At 37.2% G+C, this 18907-nt stretch overlaps 1 protein-coding gene across 1 annotated transcript in view; it reads left to right on the forward strand.

The window, feature by feature from the left end:
- Positions 1-18907, forward strand: part of LOC111505297 (phenoloxidase-activating factor 1-like) — a 43271-nt gene that overhangs the window by 19165 nt on the left and 5199 nt on the right. The window contains exons 3-5 of the mRNA XM_074180624.1: positions 2532-2933; positions 10588-10681; positions 16388-16584. Coding sequence (XP_074036725.1) covers positions 2532-2933; positions 10588-10681; positions 16388-16584 — 693 coding nt within the window. The remainder of the gene's footprint in view (positions 1-2531; positions 2934-10587; positions 10682-16387; positions 16585-18907) is intronic.

Here is an 18907-nt window from a genome sequence, read left to right on the forward strand (position 1 = left end):
TCTAGGATGTTTGCAAACACATGTGCTGATTCTATGACAGTTGAAAGAGCACGATGGTGGAAATCATCTTCAGTTGCTGAAACCTACATTGAAGACTCAGTTGCTACAAAAATTACGCTGTCTTAGCATAGAATGAAAAAATAATGTGATACAACTGCCAGCAGTAGGTATATATCATACTCGGTATCCCCACTAAAATTATTGAAGATGTATCGCTTTAATCTCGCAGTTGATGAGACGAATGAAAATATTGAATCTGATAGTTGAGAAATGATAATTAGTAATAACTGTTATTGTTCGAAGTAAAAATCTATGATAAACCCAATGTTGAAAGTTCGGTTTCAATTTTCAGTATAATAATCAAAAATTCCCATATGTTTTAGACTTCAGTGACTAAGAAAATTAAATTGAAAATCTATTGAATATATTGAAAATAAAAATTTTGTTAGTTCAACTTGTATTGAGTATCAAAATTTCAAATTCCAATAAAAACTCCATCTTGGATAGACATCATATTTTAAAAAATATAGTTTTCCTAATGCGAGTGGAAATTTCCAATTCAGAACATATAATGTTACTCTTTTCTGGTATGAAACATGTACTTTCTGTGTGAGACTCAGAGTGCTTTCTTTACATTTTCTCAATAAAACAAAAAAAATTATTATTATCATTTCGAATGCGAGTAATTTTTCGTAATATGTGATGGAATTTAACTTCAACTAGTTTCATTCATATTATATCTCACATTATCTCAGTGGATATCGATTGATTCGTATTTTGGTTCGCATGGTAGAAAGTAAAACCCCCCGTTGGTCTATAGAAGATTTGTGATGTTAAATATATCGGGATTGAATATTTTTTATTGAAAGCTTTCATTTAACTTGACTTGTATGTATGTTAACAAATCTTGAAAGTTTAATTTGACTCATTTCCCGGTATCCGATTAACCTGAAATTTTGCATGCTGGTCCAAAACCGTTGACAATGCATGTTAATCATAAACGTGACATGATGCTGCTGCCAGTATCGGCTCCGTACGAGAGACCTCCTCAGCGGTAAATAGCAGGGACACGAAATTTTGTATACGTATTTGTTTATGATAGGCAGTTGGTAGGCCCACCATAAAATAGATGCCATATCCAGGGATGGCTTCAATAAAATAAATTTATTTCTAGAAAAAAAATTAAATCAAGCTTTTATCTTTAAATACCTACTTCCCGACCCTAAAAAGAAGACAATAAATGGTGTAGTAGGTTGTAAGAACTCATATTTATTTGAATTGTAAAAAAATATTATCTGCCACCCTCTAAGTTCCCAGAGTAAGAGGGTCCATCACGCAATGTGAGCAACAGGCACAAAAGGTATACCATGACTTGTGTAATTTGGTGAACTGGATGTCATTAGCATTGGTCTGCAACCCGTTTAGGAGAAGGAAAACTCCAAAATCAAATCCGGAACGGTGTTTCGTCAGGCACGAGTAAGCTCTATGCTGAAAAAAGTGGTGCTTCTTTCATCAAATTACTACCCAAGTCAAGGTGAGGCCGTGCCGAGGACTGAGTGGCATCAGGGTGTGAAATGATGTCGTGAACGTACCACGTCAGGGCACCACCGGAGCGCACCCTGTTGTATATCAGCTCTTTCCCTGCTAAACGAAGCTCTGGGAGGGTTAACAAATATTCCTCCGGTACTCGTGGGAACACTATAGGAAATAATCAAACATCAACACGAAGAAAGAGAAATGGAAACTAAATGAAAAAATTGATAATGAAAGCGTTAACTTGAAACGCCAAAGGTCTCCTGGTAGAGGAATTAGACTGTTCGAAATTAACTGGGACTCGGCCATGTAATAATGATGCCATCAATGAAACGAATACACTAAGAAATATAACAAGCTAATTCTTCTATAAGGTATGCCGGAGAAGTAGGTATCTACCTGCTTCTATAGAATATAGTTTATCCTAATAATAGTTTTCCCCTTTCCTTAAGTTTTTCTGTTGAAGGACTCTCCGTTTTATAGATGGACTTTCGTATTGATCGATAACTATCGATTGAAACTATTCATTTAAGTGCTCTAAAAAGATCAAAATAAAATTTGTAATCACATTAACCACATTCATTTAGGCACATACTAAACTTGTAAGCAATTCATAATGTTTGTAATTAAATAAAAGTGCAGTGAATGCTCAAAATGTGGAACTTTAACCTTGAATAACTTTTTTGTACACATAGGATTTATCTAGTTGATCCTAGTTGATCTTTCAGAATGTTTCTTAATTTTAATTCCATCTGACTGAATATGTAGAGATTTCTTCCAGGTATCGCGACAAGCTTTTATTGTAATTTCAATTCTGTAAAGTCATAAATGAATGTGGTTAATGTGATTCAAAATTTTATTTTGATCTTTTTAGGGCACTTGAATAAAAGCTTGTTTTAAGAGTTTTTTATCATCAAGTGTTTCGTATTTTCTACGGTATCTATGTTACTGAAACCTTTTTTCAAAAACAACATTTCACACCTTATTTTCACTTTCAGATTGGGTAATAGAAGACGAAGGTTGTATAACACCCGATGGTGAATCCGGAGACTGCACACCTATTCGACAATGCCAGCCTATGGTTGATTTTCTCTCAACGGCTAAAAGACCATTATCAAATTCAGCAAGTAAAAGATTGAACGCATTCACTTGTAGCTTCGCTTCTAATCAGGTTTGGGTGTGTTGTCCACCAGGACCAATTGTTATTCCTAACGAACCCGTCGTCGCGACTCCTCCAACTGTGGAACCAGAGAGGCCGCCACCAGATGTTACACAGCACAGAAATTACCGTATGTTGCCGCAGGAATGTGGATACCTTGAGACAGGTGATAAAATTAGGAATGGTGTCAACGCCAGTCTCAATGAATTCCCTTGGATGGCACTTCTGTCATACAGAACCCGTAAGTAAACGTAACTTTCAAAAGGCCAATAGAATATTGGTCCTAACAATTGAACTTTGATACAGTGTCTTGTGATAATGCATTTCTTCAGATTAATTGCAAGAATTCACTTTAGTCAGACAACAATTCAGTCTGTAATCCAACAAAAATAGTTTGTCTTCAGAAAGAGTATGTTCCAATAAAATTCCACCAGCCTTTGTAAAATAACCAACAATGTTAACAAAAATCCCCTTTCCATTTCAGAAACCTCCACAGATCGTAAATTTGAGATTACAAACATATATTATATCGATAATCTTCAACTGTACGTGAACAAAAAATTCAAATCAGTCCTTAATAGTATTGAGATAGTGAACCTGTTCTTTCAACATGGATTTCATTTCAAGTTGTTATACGTATATACGAGATCATGCTATAAAACTGTATAACTTCCTCATCAATTTCCTTCAAGCATGATGAGGTTCAGAATGCCTGTCAAGTTTTCTCAAAAATATAAAAGATCAGTAATGACATTTTCGAAAACGACCCGTCAGAAAATTTTCCATTATTTTTTCATTGAAATTTTTGAAGTATCTAACATAATGATTACATAGTACAACGTAGTTGGCACCTGTCGATAAATAAAATTCGCAAAGAGAATAGTTCATTCAGTCAGTGAAGTTTCAATTTACTTCTATAAAAACAGGAATCTTTTTGGTATAGGAGAAAAAAATTGCCAGGTGCAATTCCAGCAATGAGAATTTGAAATCTACCATTTAATAAATCCAAATGAACTATCATTTTGATGATGAGTTTTCCCTCTCAACCAAAAGGAGGCCCAATACAATAATTTTCATATTAATTTTCATGCAAGTAATAACTTGAAAACCATGATCCTGAGGGCAAGCATGTTCTGATTAGTTTTAAGAAACGGCTTTTCAAACAGTAATGAATTAGGATATCATTAGAAAAAGAATAGAAGATACGTGAAAATTATTCTACTTGGGTAATTGTTCTCTCCAATCGTTCTATTCAAAACCCCGAGGGTAATATCTATTCCTAGTTGGGGGTTGAAATATTTCTTGAAATTGCCCTCTTTGAAAATAAAAATGAACAATTTTTTCGATTTTCAATATTATTTTCCACAAGAGTTTTTACATTCATACCCTGTTTAACATGCATATAAATTCATGCTAATAGTTTAAAACTGATAACATTCAATTGTTATTAATGAAAATTAATGAAAAAAATAATCTGTATATCTAAACCAAATTACATTCCACACAGCATTTATTTGAATTGACATAATTTGTTATGTTTCAGATACTTCCTGAATAACTGACTATTCATTATTGCATTTGATAATAGTATATTATTTTAATAGTTTGAATGAGTTGTTGACTGAATTAGCATTCAATCTTTTAATAGAATACCTACTTGATATGAATTTTGCAGTACAATAATCACCTCAACCATTCACTGGAAAATGTTCAATTTGTATCTATTTGACCTTGCTAATTATTAACATTGTTACATGAAATGAAGTTAATAATGTTTATGGTTCAGTATCTATAAATAATATAAAATTAATTCGACTGATTGTTTATGGACAAGTATATTAGGTAAGCCAATTCTGATAAAAAAATTTCATATTGGGAACTGTAATAAAATCAACTTCACTGTCAATTTGTGTTCATAAGGGTGAAACTGGAATTGTTTGAAAGCTGAGAAAATAAATTGGTTGTCTCATCTTTTTAATAAGATAATTTTTGATGTAAAACATCTAATGCCTCACGTAAAACCGACTGCTGAAGTGGCGACAGGTCGCCATGCGCAAGCGACTATGCGATTTTCTTACCACTGGTTCGGCGTTGCGCTATCTTTCTCGCCACATTGAGCTCGGAGACCTATAGTGCATATAGTTGTATTTACTACAGTATACTCAACCTGTTTTCACTAAATGAATGATTTTTATAAATAATTGAAAAATAGTATAAATTAGACAAAAGTTATTTCTTTATTCCATATGAAAATAAAATAAGTCTGACAGTGGTGATTCATGAAAAGAGCAAGACTCCTGCAAAGAAAGCAAAATCAAACTAATGAAGTCATCAGTAAGTTAATTATAGTTTTCTATTTTATAATTGAAGTGGGCATTTATCTGTGCATTACCCCACGTATATTTGGTCTGTCTCAAGTGTCAGGAAATGTAAAATTTACTCTTTTGGTAGAACAAAAGTTGCACAATTTTCATAGCATAAAATATTTTTAAATCGATTGTTAATTAATGTCTTTTTTCTGAAAAATAATGCTCTTTAACATTTGCTTGAAGAATAAATTTCATAAAGACTGACAAAATTGTATTTCAAAATCAGTTGATAGCGAGTAGTGCAGGAAAGTATTTTCATTTATTATTAACAGCAACATCAAAAAATTAATTATTCAAATAATTTTCCGATGATGGTGGAATTTATATTGAAATCTTACAATTTGAGATCTTCAGTAATATCTGTATCTGTAGAGTAGGAGAAGTGAGTATAAGCCCACAGCAGTTGTGGACAGGTCACTGGGAGACATCTCCTTTATATCGGCAGGTGTAGGCCAAGATTCGCCGAACACACACTCTCTTATTGACGATAACTCCGGGCACTCGCATAAGATATGCCTGACAGTTTCATCTTCCTGTTCACACATTCTACATAGAGGTCTGTCCACTAAACCCATATTATGGGTGTGTTTCCTTAGTTGAAAGTGGCTAGTCAGAAATCCTACTGTTGAGCGTAGATTTTTCCTGGTCATCGCCAGATATTTCTTTGGCGCCAGCTTCCCAGGGTCGCCCAAGGTGATCCTGGCAAGATTGCATCCTTTGATTCCATCCCATTTCTTTAGAGATTGAGTATGGGTGTAACATTTGGCTGGTTCCGCAATTGTCGAAATCATCAGGCCATAGAACATAGAACATAGAACAATAGTGTTCTGAAAATATGCGACTTCAACATTTGGCGTTTGTCGAAAGGTAGTGTGACGTCATTCGAAATGCAAGATTGTTATGAAGCGAAGAATGTTTGAAGTTTGAAAGAAGATGTGTTTAGTCCAGAAAAGTTATAAGGCAGACACAAGTAACCACAGGCAGTATTATTCATGGTTATGAAATACTTCAATATAGCTGAGGATAATTTTTTTCATAAAACTCAACAATTAAAAGCATTCGTCCACCCCTACCATTCAAATTTAAATTTTTTGCAGAGATGAGAAAAAAAGTGGGGCAATATTTTTCAAAGCGTTTTTGTGTGAAGATGCTTAAAAGTGATTTTTTATCCTCTTCATCGAAATGTATATTATAGTTACTTTGGATTATATATTTGATGTATTTAAATTTTTACAAAAAGATCATTCAAAGAACTCATTTCTTCGCATAGCAATTTACAAGTCTGACTTGATTTCTTCATTATTGGTAACAATTACAATTTCTTTGGTGCACCTCAATTGAATGAGTACAACAATTTTTTGACTTTTTTGTTTGCCATACTTTTCCAACATAGGACGCTGAATATGAACAACCAACCCTGGAGATCCTATTGTGAAGCAGCCGAAGACTTCCCACTAGCTTCTAGGCTACAGAAGGCACTCTCAAATGACCACCATAAGAGTATCGGCATCCTGACGAAAGAAAATGGCGACAAAGCCGCCAACCTCCAGGAGAGTGCTGAGATTCTTATGGAAACTCACTTCCCAGGTTCTGTCTTTCCTGGAATGACGAACTGGACGGATGTACCAACAACACCCTCACAATACGACTGGCAATATGCTAGTACAGTAATTGATTAGGACAAAATAAGATGGACTATATCGGGTTTTTCCTCTTTCAAGTCACCAGGATCTGACGGTATAATACCAGCCCTACTTCAGTGGGGACTGGACACTCTTGTGCCGCACCTGGTTGAAATATTCAGAGCCTCTCTAGCTCTGAAGTATATTCCCAGTAAGTGGAGATAAGTAAGAGTAGTATTTATACTCAATCCAGTTAGGATGTACCAACAACACCCTCACAATACGACTGGCAATATGCTAGTACAGTAATTGATAAGGACAAAATAAGATGGACTATATCGGGTTTTTCCTCCTTCAAGTCACCAGGACCTGATGGTATAATACCAGCCCTACTTCAGTGGGGACTGGACACTCTTGTGCCGCACCTGGTTGGAATATTCAGAGCCTCTCTAGCTCTGAAGTATATTCTCAGTAAGTGGAGATAAGTAAGAGTAGTATTTATACACAAACCAGTTAGGATGGACTACAGCCTACCGAAAGCATTCCGACCAATTAGTCTCACATCGTTTTCCTTGAAAACCATGAAGATGCTATGTGAGCCATTCATAAGAGATGGAGTACTTGTTCACAATCCACTTCATCCAAATCAGCATGCATATACCCCGGGAAGGTCTACTGATTCGGCCCTTCACCATGTGGTTGGCAGAATCGTGAGATCATTGGACAACAAAGAATCCACCCTGGGTATATTCATAGATATCGAGGGAGCGTTCGATAAAACAACCTTTCCAACAATTACCCAGCAAATACACTCCAGGAATGTACCCCTGGTAGTAGAATAATGGATAATCCAGATGCTCTCTAGTAGAGCAATAAGTATTAATGTAGAAGACATCACAGTGAAAGGACTGGTCATGAGGGGATGTCCACAGGGATTGGTCTTATCACCTCTTCTCTGGAACATAGTTCTGGATACTCTAATTAATCACCTTAACAAAAATGGATTCTAAATAATTGCATAAGCAGATGACATAGTTATCTTGCAGACCGGCGAATTTGTAAACTGTGCGATAGAGCAGGATGGGCTCAAATTAATAGAAACGTGGTGTAAGGAACACTCACTGTCGACCAATCCCGAGAAGACTGAGATGGTCCTTTTCACCAGGAAAAGAAGTTTAATGGGCTTAAAACCTCCCAAAATCTTCAAAAGCAAACTAAACTTCTCTGAAGAGGTGAAATACCTTGGTACTATCCTCGACAAAAAGCTAATATGGAACTCCCATCTACAGAGTAGAGCAAAAAGAGCATACGTGGATTATGAGCAATGTCGGAGGATAGTGGAACGCGCATGGGGTCTTTCACCCCGTGTGGTCACCTGGATCTACACTGCAACAATAAGACCTATGTTAACGTATGGAGCCATTGTATGGGGACCGAAAGTTCTACAAGCAACGGCCATCCAAAAATTATATCAAATATAGCGACTGGCTTGTTTAAATATCACAGGAGCTATGAGAACAACACCAACCGCGGCAATGGAATCAATCACGGGTCTGACCCCTCTGGATCTGTACGTTAAGGAGGTTGCGTTAATGGCCATGATACGATTGCACACGGCTGGTGTAAACCTAGAAATAGGAATGGGTCGATAGAAGCTGGGCCTATGGCGGGAAGCGCTTACTGCGCAACCTCTGCTGCAGGCAACAAGTGATGCAATTGAACCCAGGTAGATAATAACATTATCCTGAGGTGGGTTAAAGGATACGACAAGAGTAAAGGTAATCGCATTGCCGACTCTTTAGCCAAGGAAGCGGCTGGACTAAGAATTTTAGGACCCAGTGGCACCCACGGCCTGATGGCTTCGACAATTGCGGAACTTGTCAAATGTTACACCCATGCTCAATCCTCAAAGAGATGAGATGGAATCAAAGGATGTAATCTTGCCAGGATCACCTTGGGCGACCCTGAGAAGCTAGCGCCGAAGAAATATCTGGCGATGACCAGGAAAAATCTACGCCTCACAGTAGGATTTCTGACTGGCCACTGTCAACTAAGGAAACACCTCTATAATATGGGGCTAGTGGACACACCTCTATGCAGGATGTGTGAACAGGATGATGAGACTGTCAGGCATGTCCTGTGCGTGTGCCCGGAGTTATCGTCAATAAAAGAGTGTGTGTTCGGCGAGTCTTGGCCTACACCTGCCGATATAAAGGAGATGTCCCCCAGCGACCTGTCCACCTTCCTGGAAAGGACAGGATGGACGATGACCTAGGAGAACAACTCCTCGGGAGGATGTACAATGGGCACATGTGGCCTAAGTGCGTGGGCTTACACTCACCCTCCCTACTCTACAGATACAGATGAACAACCAAACGTCTGAAACTGTGAGTCCAAGCCGACTGCGCTTATTATATCTCTGATGACATCACGTTCTATTTGGCTGATACACTTCTCTAAGACTGTTCTCTGAATCATTGAATTTAATCATTGATTTTTTTTTGCTAATATTCTTCCACTTGCGTACCAATTTCATTTTCAGAAATTCTAACCTAATGTATATTACCAAATATACATTAAGGTAATGTAACCTGAATATATTTAGGATACGTAGTCCAATATGGCGGGTCGCTAAATATATTTGGGTTACATAAGCAAAATTACGTAACTTGAATGTATTTTTAACCTAAACAAAGCCTAATATATTTAGGTTACGTCGGTAAAGGTTTCTGTTCTACCATCCATCATTATTCATTATTCATTATTCTGAGTAATTGAGCTTTGAATGAGTTAGAAGTGAAAACAAAATTATGAGTATGAATTCTAAATTTCCAGGTTAAAATGGAAAATCTGATCTAAAAACAGAAATTCCAAGTATGAAGTGAAAATGAACAAATTGGTTACGAAATTCATATCTGAAAGTTGAAATTTCAAATTGAAATACCAAACTTTGAGAATGAAGTTGGAATTGTTAATTCAAATTCAGAATTTAAAATTGTAAGTCAAAGTGAGTTTGAGTCGAAATTGATAAAATATCTTCACTATGTACACAGTCTCGTTTTAGGCATTTTATACCAGCTTTTTTAGTTGGAGAATATACATTAAGAACAAATACCTGTGTTCTTGGTGGTTGCAACTACAGATTTTTCATATTTTTTTAATGTTTTGGTGTACCGTCAGCACACTATAAATCATCAAACAGAAGGTGCTCAACAATGAAGACAGAAAATGAATGATATTTTCAGTGAAACCTATTGAATTTCTGTCGCAGAAAATATAACATTGTTAATGAAGATAATAATAGGAGGGTTACCACTAATATTTAAGATATTGAACATGATATTTGTAAAAAAGAAGATTAAAACAACCGTAATGACATAGAATACCTCCACAATGTTATCATACAGAACAGATCAAAAGAACTTCTCGAAGTTCAAACAGAGGAAACAAGTGAAAAACATGGTTGAATGGGATACCTTAGGCAAAATTTAATCTGAATCATTAGTATGAATTTATCGTTAGCAATCCTGGTAGAATGGACTACAATTTGTTTGATTATTGGGGCAATAGCCTCTGTTACACCAATGTCAGTTTCAATACTACTAATGAAGTGAGTTGGAAGAACCAACAAAAATAAAAGGATTCAAAATAATAAGTCATTATAATCAATCAATAATCAGATTTAGCAAAGAAAAAAACAAGAAATTGAAGTCCAATATCATAAACGAGGTTATACTCATTCAATAAAGGGCTAGGTAAAGTACTTCTCTTTCTCCTTTATTTTTCGACACTAAAGTTTTATGCCTTTTTCATTACTCCTTCAGTTGTATTCATGACATGATACATTTTACATAAACATTTCATAAATCTTTTTCTATGGTTAAATGATCTCATTAATTTTCAGGACAAGGACCTCAGTTCAAATGTGGAGGAACTATAATAAATGAAAGATACATACTTACAGCTGCGCATTGCATCAGTAAATTGAATGACCCATTGTAAGTATTTACAGTTACAAAAATCAAAATAAAAAAATTCTTCATTGCCAATTTCTCTATAGTAAATCTAAGGTCCAATGTACAGAGTATATATACAATAATTACATCTCTCCCACAAACGGGAGTGGGTGGGGTAGAAAAAGGTTTGGTGAAGGAACGGGGAGGATCAGCAGGATGATACTTGATTATAGAGCCCCAGGACGTCCACAGGGTGAAACGCCACCTCATAAACCCACGACAGGCCAATGGGAGGCGCCCCCGCTGGTGTTAACGGGTGGCTTTCTGCCCAACAGAGTCTCATTTCAGCATTCAGTCTAAGACTTCCCGCTTCCTGCCGAGGCTTACGCGAGATGTATCGGGATGTTGCGATTTCGATACCTCATAACTGAGTGTACTAAGTGGGTGTTACGGGATTATTACTAGCCCCTTGGAAAAAGTTCAGTTACAGGTTTAGTACAAAATAACATGTTAACTGAACAAGTGGTTTCGTAATGACGATAATTTGGTTAATAAAATGCGGGAAACAGTATTTTTCTTCTGATGGGGGAAAAGTGTTATCAACAGATATATTTCACATCAGAGAATCCGATTCTTCTCAGTACTTCCAAGTTGAACAAATAATGGAATATAATATGAATGTATTATAATTCTTGTACTTGAGTAATTGACATTCTGAAAAAGAACTTAAAATTGAATAATTATTAAGATGAACGAAAACATGTTTAATGTTTTCAAAATTCAAATATTTCCAAAAGAGTTTTTATTGAGTTACTCGGTAAGACATATAGAATATCATTTATAGTTTATTATTTTGGCATAGAAGGTTTTCAGATATGAGTATATTTAACTAAGTGTTGAAGATGGATGAAAGGTATGTTATTTGATTGAACAATTATTGTTTATTATAAAGAACACAGCAATAAATCAGGTGTTGAAGTAAATATGCAAATAGTTCACTGGAAGTGCCGTTTATGATAATAAAACTTTTTTGTCGAACCTTTCTTGGCCAGCTCTTTGGATGCTTTGGATATATTCGATGCTCACGCCATTGAATTGTTTTTTCAAGTTTTTATTCAACTCTGCCATGTATATATAATATTGACTGCGGAGAGGATATACAGCTCGTAGATGGAAGCGTCCTACACCATCTGGATGCCGCAGGGACGTATACTTACCTCTGGGTGAAACAAGCCCATTCACAAGAGGTAACAGCAGTGAAGATTTCCGCGGAGAGTGTCAGCACAGATCTGGTCTTTGGAACTGTAGCGGAAGAACAAAGTTGCTACAACAAATATGTTTGGCGTTTCAATATTACTCCACTCGTTTGGAGTAGTGAAGTGACCCAGGAGGAGCTGTATCAACTTGACGTAAAGAACCGAAAATTGATGTATCTCCATAGCAGTTTGCATCACGAATCATTCGTACCACAGTTGTACTTCCCCTGACAACAGGGAGGCCGTGAAGTTTTGATTTTGGAGTGTCTACATGACAGAATGGTACTGGACGACACAGAACGAGGTGATCACAACTCTGTCACTGACTTGGAATATGTTAAGCAAAAGGTTCATATGAAAGCGACAGAGATCACTTCACTTCTACGGCAACACAAGGATAAGCCAATGTATAGGGTCTTCTTCAACAAAATTGAAGACGTTGGCTTATCAAAGCGTCTGACTTTCGCTTTCCTCAGGTCGAGTGAGATGAAGTCGAATACTTAAGGGTTCATCATGGCTTGCGAGGATAGTTTTTTCAACACCACAGTCTACCGCAGTCGCGTGATAAGTATAGAGGTACGACACAAAGTGCAGAGGCGTCTGAGGCCCTAATGCACTTGATGTCAGCATGTTCAGCATATGCGGTATCGGCTTATTTCCATCGACATTACGCGACCCTAAAAGTGATTCATTACCACCTACGGCACTTTTACGGTATTGATGAGACACCGGTCTTGCACTACGCTCCGGAGGGTATTGAATCCGTTCTGAGAAATGAGAAGGTCCGAGTTTATTGGAACAAATCGTTCTTCATCCGCAGGATCATACGAGCTAATAAGACTGATGTAGTCCTTCTTGACCAACAGAGCAAGACGATATTTGTCGTGGAGATTTCAGCTCTCGGCGAAACGAATATCGTCCGAAAAGAGAAGGAAACATGGATAAAATATCGAGAATATATCTCTGAACTCCGCAGACTATACAGACCACTGCATCAAAATCTGTTTAAAATCTAAGATGATTGTTCCGATTATTGGAGTCCTTGATGGAATGATGCCCTCTCTCCTCTCAAATCTCAAAATCATGCTTGCCGCACTGAGGCAGAAATCTAAGCCAGACAAATGCAGAAAGCTGTCGTTCTTGGCTCGCTGCGCTTACTCAGGGCACATGATTCTCGGACCCAATGATCACTTACCCTACGGTGTAGGTAGTGTTCTTCGGTTGATAATGCTGGCGTACCTTCATGAATGTATCGGGGCTTCGGGGGATAGGACCTGACCAACGCAAACTTAGGATACATCCGGAGCATGCCACCTTTCCCGTCCAAATCCTGAACCAGCATGCCTACAAAGTGGTGAAAGTGACAGTTCTACCACCCGTTGACACAGCTGGAGCGGAGACCCGCATCATGCTACCAATGGAGATTATCAAAACACGCAGGGCGCTCCACTGAATCAGGTCACTGTAAAACAAGAACTGGCTTATTTGGATGCAGAAGTTCATAGAATTCTAACAGAAGAACATAACAGACATCTGCCAAATTACCACCACCGTATACAGCGTTATCCAATCGTTTTCAGAATCGGAAGGATGAATTCTCGGCCTTGCGGTTCGGGAAATTGCACGACAGGAACACAAGTTGGAGACTAGGATCACGTTGGCGGGACAACACGCGTTTCGTATTTAATGTGTGATGGATTATAATAGGGCGGTCAATAGGCCTTTCATGTCTGCAGTGTGGAAAATAGCCGCCAAACTACGACGTACCTATCTATCGTACTCTGAGTCAAAACAGCACTGTCTTGATAGGATACGAATGCTAGTGGCTACTAAAGAGTCACTAGTGAGGCGAGAGAAAAGTATCACGAAAAACCTCAGGTTACATGAAAAACCTTCTCGCTTATCCTAAAACCTCCGCGTGGATAATCAGTCGACCGCTGATCAGGTGATCTTCTGAAAGAACATCTTTGAACACCCGCAACAAATTAGACACTTCAACCTTTGCCCAGTTCAAAGCTTTCAGCAGCCTGAGCTCAATGAGCTGCGCAACTTGATAACCCCGGAAACCCCGGATGACGTTCGGAGAGCTCTTGTAGGTTTCAAGAACGTTGCTACTCCAGGCCCAGATGTGCTGAACACTTGGTGAAAAAACTACCAGGCATCCATCGCCATCTGGCCAGAGTTTTCAACGCATGTTTGGACGCAGAGCGGCCGATTACCGATTGGTTTGTCGAGGGGTGGACTGTGGATTCCTAAGAATTACAGACCAATAACTTGCTTGAATTCATGTAATGAGTTGTTTACGAACATCTTATTGTTGACCGAGTATTGGACGGATGTTGCATTTGCTCATGTTGCATTTGCTCATATGCCTTACGGTACCTGACAAAAAATTGAGATTGATTGAACAACTGGTACCACTCTGGTGGACTCGGTTCACTATAATATCTGATCGAGCCAGGGTCCAAACAGGGTGTTGATACTTTCAGAAAGAGTGTATTTAATGGCAGTTCTCTCAGTCCCCTTCTCTTCTGCATCTTACAATCGCCATTATCAGTTGCGCTTAGAAATACTTTAGGGTATAACTGTGGCACCCCATGAAACCGGAGGGTCACCCATTTATTTTATATGGATGCTCTTGAACTTTATGCCTTTGGAGAAAATGATTTTCATCAGTCCTTGAGAGTGATGGAAGAATACACGCATGCTATCGGTATGGAATTCAGAATAGACAAATGTGCAACGGTTCATCTCGAAAGAGGAACCGAAAGAGGAAGAAGCATTATAAGCAAAGCATTCTATGTCCAAAATTTTCGACCACTCGACCAACCTTCAGATATGGGGGTGCATGGAATTGAAAGGATTTGCTGAAGAAAAGAGTAAACAAAATAAAATGGCTGATCGCTTAAGATGACGGACTGATTTTTCTAAGCGGTCTCTTGATATGGGTATCAAATGAACAGAATGGGAAAAATAACATGACTTCATTCTAAATCTAATGTGGTGGACGACTCAAGATGCGAACTATTTTTTTTCATGCACCCCAATGAAATTGATTTCGAACGAAAAGGTTTGCTGAAGAGAGCATGAAAAATAATATAACGTTACTCCAAATTCCAAATGACTTGCGACCCAAGATGCGAACAATTTTTTTATGCACTCCTATGACATGGTTATCAAACGAGAAGGTTTTGCTGAAGAGAACTATATCCAATATAGTAGGCTACCCGGAAAAAAAATAAGGAATATTTCTAGCGATAACTGAAAAATAAAAAAATTACGAATTAATTCAATCTCATCAATTTAATACATTACACAATTTATGTTATATGAAATTGTTGCAGTGTAGGTATATAGATAAACTAAAATACAATATGTAACTTTATTTCGACAGGTAATTCTGATAAAAAAGCCTTGTTTTTTATAGAATAGGTAAGTATCACAATAGCTTGATGCGGGCTATATATAAGTCGCTGGATGAAAGATATGAAGTCATTCATTATTACGAAAAATGTTTTTCAACACTTTTATTTGTAACTAAAGTTACTTTAGTTTCGTTCCATAAAAACATTTTCATATAAACATTATTATCATTAGCTTGAACAATTTTTGACTCCGGAAGGTTGCCATTTGTATGGATATGATCGTTGTTGAACACAGACAAACTATTTTTCCAATATCGAAATGTAATCTCGAAAGAAATATGTTTTATATATCGGGAATAAAATTGAATTTTAGACAAAAACAAAAAAAAATATCTACCTTTTTTAGAATTTTACTGTTCATGTCAATTTACTTGATATTATCAAATAAATTTAACGCTAGTCAAAGATCGAGTCAAATCATTGATTGAGTACAGAGTGAGTTTTTTTTCTGTAGTTGAAGAAAATCAATTTCTCAAAGATTCATTAGCATGAAAAGGAATCTGAAATCTTCCAAAGTTATGAAATAACAATCATAAAACCATTAAAATCATTTAATCATTCACCTGTCTCTTTCTACAGATCGGAAAGACTAATATTTTTTGAATGCCCTGAAAGCAATTGCTACATCGGAAGTTACCCCTAAAGTTTTTCAGTGTAATTTCTCAAAAATATTTCAGATGTTTTAAGAATATCTATTGAAGAACAAATTATCTCTTATTCACCTTTTTTTCTGATTGATCCGACCGTTACTTGATGACGATCCACAGAAATTTCATAAACTACACTTTAAGATTTGATCTTCACAAACTTTTTTTATAAAATATTACGTATATCACGACAGATCTCGCTTGTCTTGATATATGTGATATAGTTTGGAAAACAAATTTTCTGAAGATCAAATCGTAAGATGTAGTTTATGTAATTCCTATTTACCTATTTAGTGTTTTTTGCATCCAAAACAGTATATCTTATAATTGTTAGAGAAGTTCATTCATCTGAGTAATTCAAACTTTCTGGTACTGTTGAAAATGACTATTTTCCATAAAATATTTTCTTATCATTTCCAGATTAGGTGTCAGAGTAGGAGAACACAACATACTAACAAGAACAGACTGTGAAATCATGGTAAATGGACAAAGGAAGTGCTCAGGTCCAGTTCAAGACTTAGCAATTGAAGAAATTCTTCCCCATCCTCGTTTCAATCCCAACGTCATACAAAATGATATTGGGCTTCTGAGGGTATCCAGGATGAACTTGAATGTTGGTGAGTTTTGAGAATAATGATATTCATCGAACTTTAACCCAATTTCCTTTGTTTCATTAACAAATGTTATTATCGATTCACAACTTCATATAGTTACTATGTCAAAGTTTAACTATTCCACAGACTGAGAACCGTTACTTTGTGAACTGACACAGAGCAAAGTGAATTTCTGACGATGGGCAATCGATCAGGTCAGTTTCAGCTGAAATGGCAGAAAAAGACAAGTTGAGACTTTTCTTATCAATTCCTAAAGTCAGTTAGAGAATTTTGGGTTCGATGAATCTGTTGAAATCTTTTGAAATATGTTAACAAGCAGTTTATGCTTGAGGAAGCTATTTTATAGCGAAACACGTGTCTCGGTTTTTTAAAACCCTTTTATAGTGAGAATCATACAATAAACTGTATTGATCAGTTTTTTTTTCTGAGGTATTTACCTTGGTATATCAGATCAGATTATAGAATGGGGGTTTGCCTTAAGTGTCACGCAATATGCCGTTAATATTATTCTGTCTCAAGTTCAACTCCGAACTGATTTTCGATTTCGATTGATTGAAATCAATAATAGGGAAATATTCAAGCTAACGTTCTTAGAAAATATTTGTGTGTGTTAAAGGGCATTTGTTATCAAAACAATTCGAGTGGGATCAACCACTATTTATGTATAACAAATTACAGGTATTCACCTAGTAATTTTATTTCTTATATCAACACTAAGTTTGCACTAGGAGCAAAAAACTCATGGAGTGCACAGTTAGTGTATGTGATATATGAAATCAATAAAAGATGGAGTATAATTACCCAAAAAAAACTTCCAAACACCTTTGTGCTAACTAGGAACATGTAGCTTAGCATTTGTATTTCAACCCGCTTTTTCCCGGGCTGTCAATCTCAGTTTCACTATTGGTTAACTTTGACGAATGCTAGAATTTGGTGTTTCGATTTAACCATAAAAGAAAGTAGCGTGGAGATGCATCTCAGTGGTTGCTGGATGCTACAAATATTCTTTAGATTTTGAATAAGAATCACTGTCATCACATAAACATCTGAATCTGTCAAAGTTACTCATGCTATAATTACTCCATAATCAAATAAAACAGAACACAGAGTCGGGTGCTACAAATGCAATACGCATATACAGACGGCTCAATAACCAAAGAAGGCTCAGAATGTGGAGTTTACTCCAGATCACTAAGCCTAAGGATTGAGTGGGGAATGGGAAAAATACCAGCATGGTTCAAAGAGAACTGGCTGGTATCTCAAACGCCACAAATGAAATAGCCAGGTAAGGAATTTCTGGTAAAAATATGACAATCTGCACTGACAGTAGACAAGCCCTGTTAGCCTTGAACATACAACGAGTTACCTCAGGGCTAGTACTAGAGTGCCACCAAGATTTAACCAAAGCCTCGGTAGATAATAACATTATCCAGAGGTGGGTTGAAAGGCACGACAGAAGTAAAGGTAATCGCATTGCCGACTCTTCAGCCAAGGAAGCGGCTGGACTAAGAATTTTAGTACCCAGTGGTACCTATGGCCTGATGACTTCGACAATTGCGGAACTAGCCAAACGTCACGCCCATGTTCTATTCCTAAAGAGATGAGATGAAATCAAAGGATTCAATCTTGCCAGGATCACCCTGGGCGACCCTGGGAAGCTGGCGCCGAAGAAATATATGGCGATGACCAGGAAAAACCTACAGTTAATAGTAGGATTTCTGACTGGCCACTGTCAACTAGGGAAACACCTCCATATTATGGGGCTGGTGAACACACCTCTATGCAGGTTGTGTGAACAGCAAGATGAAACTGTCAGGCATGTTTTCTGCGAGTGTCCGGAGTTATCGTCAATAAGAGAGTGTGTGTTTGGCGAGTCTTCGCCTACACCGGCCGATATAACGGAGATGTCTCCTAGTGACCTATCCACCTTCCTGGAAAGGACAGGATGGACGATGACCTAGGAGGACAACTCCTTGGATGTACAATGGGTCACATGTGGCCTAAGTGCTGTGGGCCTACACACTACACTCCACACCACCCTTACTCTACCCTCCCTACTCTCCATAATCAATTGTGAGAGATATCTCACAAATGTTTCGAGAATATGATAAAAATTTCCATTTTCATCTATTGAAGATTTTTTTGTATTTATGTGAAGCGTTACTATGCAGAGGGCTCAAGTTTGTAACATCTGTTACAATTACAAATGATTTCCCAGACAGGTGGTCGTGTAGTGACTGTGGTTACACAGGCGAAGAAAATCTTTTTTGGTCTCCCTTACCTCTATAATCTACAATTAAAAATTTTTTTATGAATACAGTAGCTC

This window comes from Leptinotarsa decemlineata, unplaced genomic scaffold (assembly GCF_025532065.1).
Source record: "Leptinotarsa decemlineata unplaced genomic scaffold, Ldec_3_MD MMD2_tig00026299_RagTag_RagTag, whole genome shotgun sequence".
Classification (NCBI taxonomy): domain Eukaryota; kingdom Metazoa; phylum Arthropoda; class Insecta; order Coleoptera; family Chrysomelidae; genus Leptinotarsa; species Leptinotarsa decemlineata.